The following is a 3,329-nucleotide window of genomic DNA, read 5'->3' on the forward strand; positions in this document are numbered from 1 at the left end:
AACAGAAAGAACCGGGTGGAAGACAAACTGAATCTTCAAAAAAAATATATAAAAGTGAAAAACTTACTCCTAATCCTAAAGTGAAAATATTTGAAAAGGATCCCACATTTCAGTCCAAGTAAAAATTTAATTTTTTTGTTATTGATATGTTAATGTATGTAATTTTGGCTAAATATATAATTTTAAATTATTCAGAAACATAGTATTTATTATTAAACACCTTTCTTACAATAGTTGACTACATATATAGTATTTATAAAACATTTTAAAACTGATAAAGAGTTAAGGAACCAGCAGTTTATTTCGATTAGAAGTTTTCTGTGACTAAATCTCATCATTAGATTCAAAATTCTTTGAGTTATGTATATGATAATAAGGATCTTTGACTTATGAGAAATAAAATGTGTTAATTTGTTTGTCACAAATAAGCAAACCTGAATCAGATGAAATACAAAACTATACTTGTGATAATAAAGTTGTAATACTCAAGTTAGTATCTTAAGTAATTCAGTGATTGTGATCAATACTAAATATTTCAGTCTTCAAGAATACATATGTTAAGGGAAGTACAGTACATTAATGAATAAAATGTTATAGAAACTGTGTAAATTTTTAAATATAATTGTATTAATATTTTTAATTGCTTTTTAAATTGTTAAATAGAGTGGGCAAATACTATTTGCAAGTATTTGAATACTAGAAAGAATTTTAGATCTTGAATATAATATTGATAAAAAAAATAAATTTTAAATACTACAAATACATTCATTATTACACCATTTGTAGATGGCACCTCTGGTTGAATTTATGACAAGAAAAGCTTTTCTTGTCATAAATTCAACAAGACAAGCTTTTTTCTTAAATTTATTGTAGTTAAGATAACAGTACCTAAAAGAAGGCAATGTAAAACTTAAAATTTCTTAGAATTTAGTAAATTGTTCTTTTTACTATGTTTTACTTTATCAATTTATTTAAATATTGGAATAAATAAAACAAGTAAATAATTTATATAATGTATATTATTTAAATAAGTTATAGGCCCGCTAAGAGGCTTTGTTCATTTGTTGAAAAATTTATAGATAAGTGGCTCAACTCCTACTCTCTTCACTACTTTTGCTTAACCCTTACTGCTTAATTTGCTAAACCCCCATGAAAGTGGCCCAACCCCACTTGTTCAAAAAATTAACAACTGTTCATTGATTCCCAGTGCCACTATTTTTATTTTTTTGACTGAAAAAAGTGTTATGATTTAAGTTAAATATTTTGTATACAGATACAAAGGAGATAAGGTGATTAAGTTCACTAAGTATTTAGGTATTCAAGAAATTCAAATATTTAAGATCAGATTAATATTCTAATTTGAGAAAAAAGACATTTGTCTAGCTCTACTATTAACACTACTTTAGAAATAATATAAAATATTGAAATGTTGCAATTTGTTAATTAATTTACTTTTAATATTTTTAGCTTGCCAATACCTTTTATATCAACTCTTGCGCATAGCAAACTACTGATACGAGCCATTATCATGAAAGATTTTAACTTATTCAAGTCACTGTTAGAAAATACAGAAGAAGTGTGTTCAGTAAGTTTACTAAAACATTAATACAAAATATCCTTAGTTTTAATGAAAATAATTAATGTGCAGCTTGAAACAAATAAATGTGTTTTTCATTTTTTATAATTTATTTAAACAGTTTAAATGATTAAACCTGAACAATAAAATACTATTTCAGTTTTTTTATATAAATCCTATTTCTGTAATCTACTGATGAGATCATTATAATTCTCTATCTTTTATAACAATAATATTTTTTTAGAATTCTTTCTTATTCTCTCAACCTTAAAAATTTACTGTTTGGCTTATTCTTAACTTTGCTTTCATAACTTTAATGATAGTGGCAGAATATATTGTATGCATCTTTGCCACTTACTATATCCATTTCTAAAGTTTTTAAATATCCAAATTTAATATTTGAAAAACATTTAGTACAAATGATTTTAAGGATTTGTTTTGTTTTTCTTTTGGCTTATTTTTATATTCTGATGCTTATGAAATTGTTTTGTAAGAACTTTGTTTATTTAAATAATAGTTGAGACATACAATATCATTATTTTACTTGGCTACAAATCCTTAGTTAATCAGATTATTTTATTGTATAGTTGGCCAGGATTTAGTTCAGAGTATTAATTTTGTTACTTCATTACTAGAAGATTTTTTTCTCTTTGTTAATATTTAAAAACCAAAGTTAAAATATTATACCTATTATAGTTTAATATAAAATGCTTTATTAATTTTATAATATAAAATTAATGTAACAACCATTATAAATTAATAAGTTTTTATTTCTGTTTTAAAGCTTTAATTATTTTTTTATATTCTGCTGTTAAAATGTCATTAGAAAGCACCGTGTTAAATGTTTTTTTTATTTATATAAATTAAAAGAAAAAGTAAAAAATAAGTTTTTTAAAAAAATCATTATTGTAGTGAAGATGAATGCCAAAAGATTTATATAAATTTTAAAGATCTGCAGGCTGTAGCTTTAAAGTAATAAATTATATTTTACATAGTGATATTTGTATTACTTTTTTAAATGATAGTTTATATTTATATATTGACAAGACTATGTCTTGTTTATAAAATTGTACTTCCTGCTGTGTAAACAGCTTAGAGGTATGAAGGAGTACATGTTAGGAGTTGCAACTTAACACAGAGTATTAAGTGCCCAATTCATGCGCACATAAAAAAAACCAGACTTGTAGGTACTCAGTGGACTGAGAACCGAGTCAAAATAAAATTCAAAATGGCAACACTCTCTACAAACAGTAGTGTGAGATTTGTGCATGCGTTGTTTGTTGGAAAGTTGGAGATGTGAATGTTGTGAAATCGAATTTTCACAAATGAATGTTTGAAAAAACCCGTTTACCTGTCCTGTGTTATTTCTGACATATCTCTGGTCGTGATGTGCTGACCTTGACCGTTGACCCGAGATATCTCGCTTCAGCATCGGAACCTTTTTTCGAAGTAGATGGCACTAGTCATCATAATTTTATATTAAAACTAACTTCTGAAACATAATTTGTTTTTGTCTACATTTATTAATAATTAATATATATATATATTGTTTGTGCAAAATAAAAAATAATTTTGGACAATATGCTAGCCAGGATTATTTTTTTCAAAAATGGGAAATTTTCATTAGGCATCGATAAAAATTCAACTCAGTGCAACATGAAATGTTGTGAAATTTCGAAATTGGATAGGTTAATTTCACTGAAAATACATCGTGGACAACCTCATGGTCATGGCTGGTGAAGTTAAAGTGAAA

At 25.4% G+C, this 3,329-nt stretch overlaps 1 protein-coding gene across 1 annotated transcript in view; it reads left to right on the forward strand.

The window, feature by feature from the left end:
* Positions 1-3,329, forward strand: part of LOC111623970 (tankyrase-like protein) — a 70,374-nt gene continuing 67,045 nt past the window's right edge. The window contains exons 1-2 of the mRNA XM_023366711.1: positions 1-118; positions 1,468-1,585. Coding sequence (XP_023222479.1) covers positions 1,529-1,585 — 57 coding nt within the window. The 5' untranslated portion in view covers positions 1-118; positions 1,468-1,528. The remainder of the gene's footprint in view (positions 119-1,467; positions 1,586-3,329) is intronic.

The sequence above is a fragment of the Centruroides sculpturatus genome, unplaced genomic scaffold, assembly GCF_000671375.1.
Source record: "Centruroides sculpturatus isolate CEXI.00-Female unplaced genomic scaffold, Cexi_2.0 scaffold382, whole genome shotgun sequence".
NCBI classification, from domain to species: Eukaryota; Metazoa; Arthropoda; class Arachnida; order Scorpiones; family Buthidae; genus Centruroides; species Centruroides sculpturatus.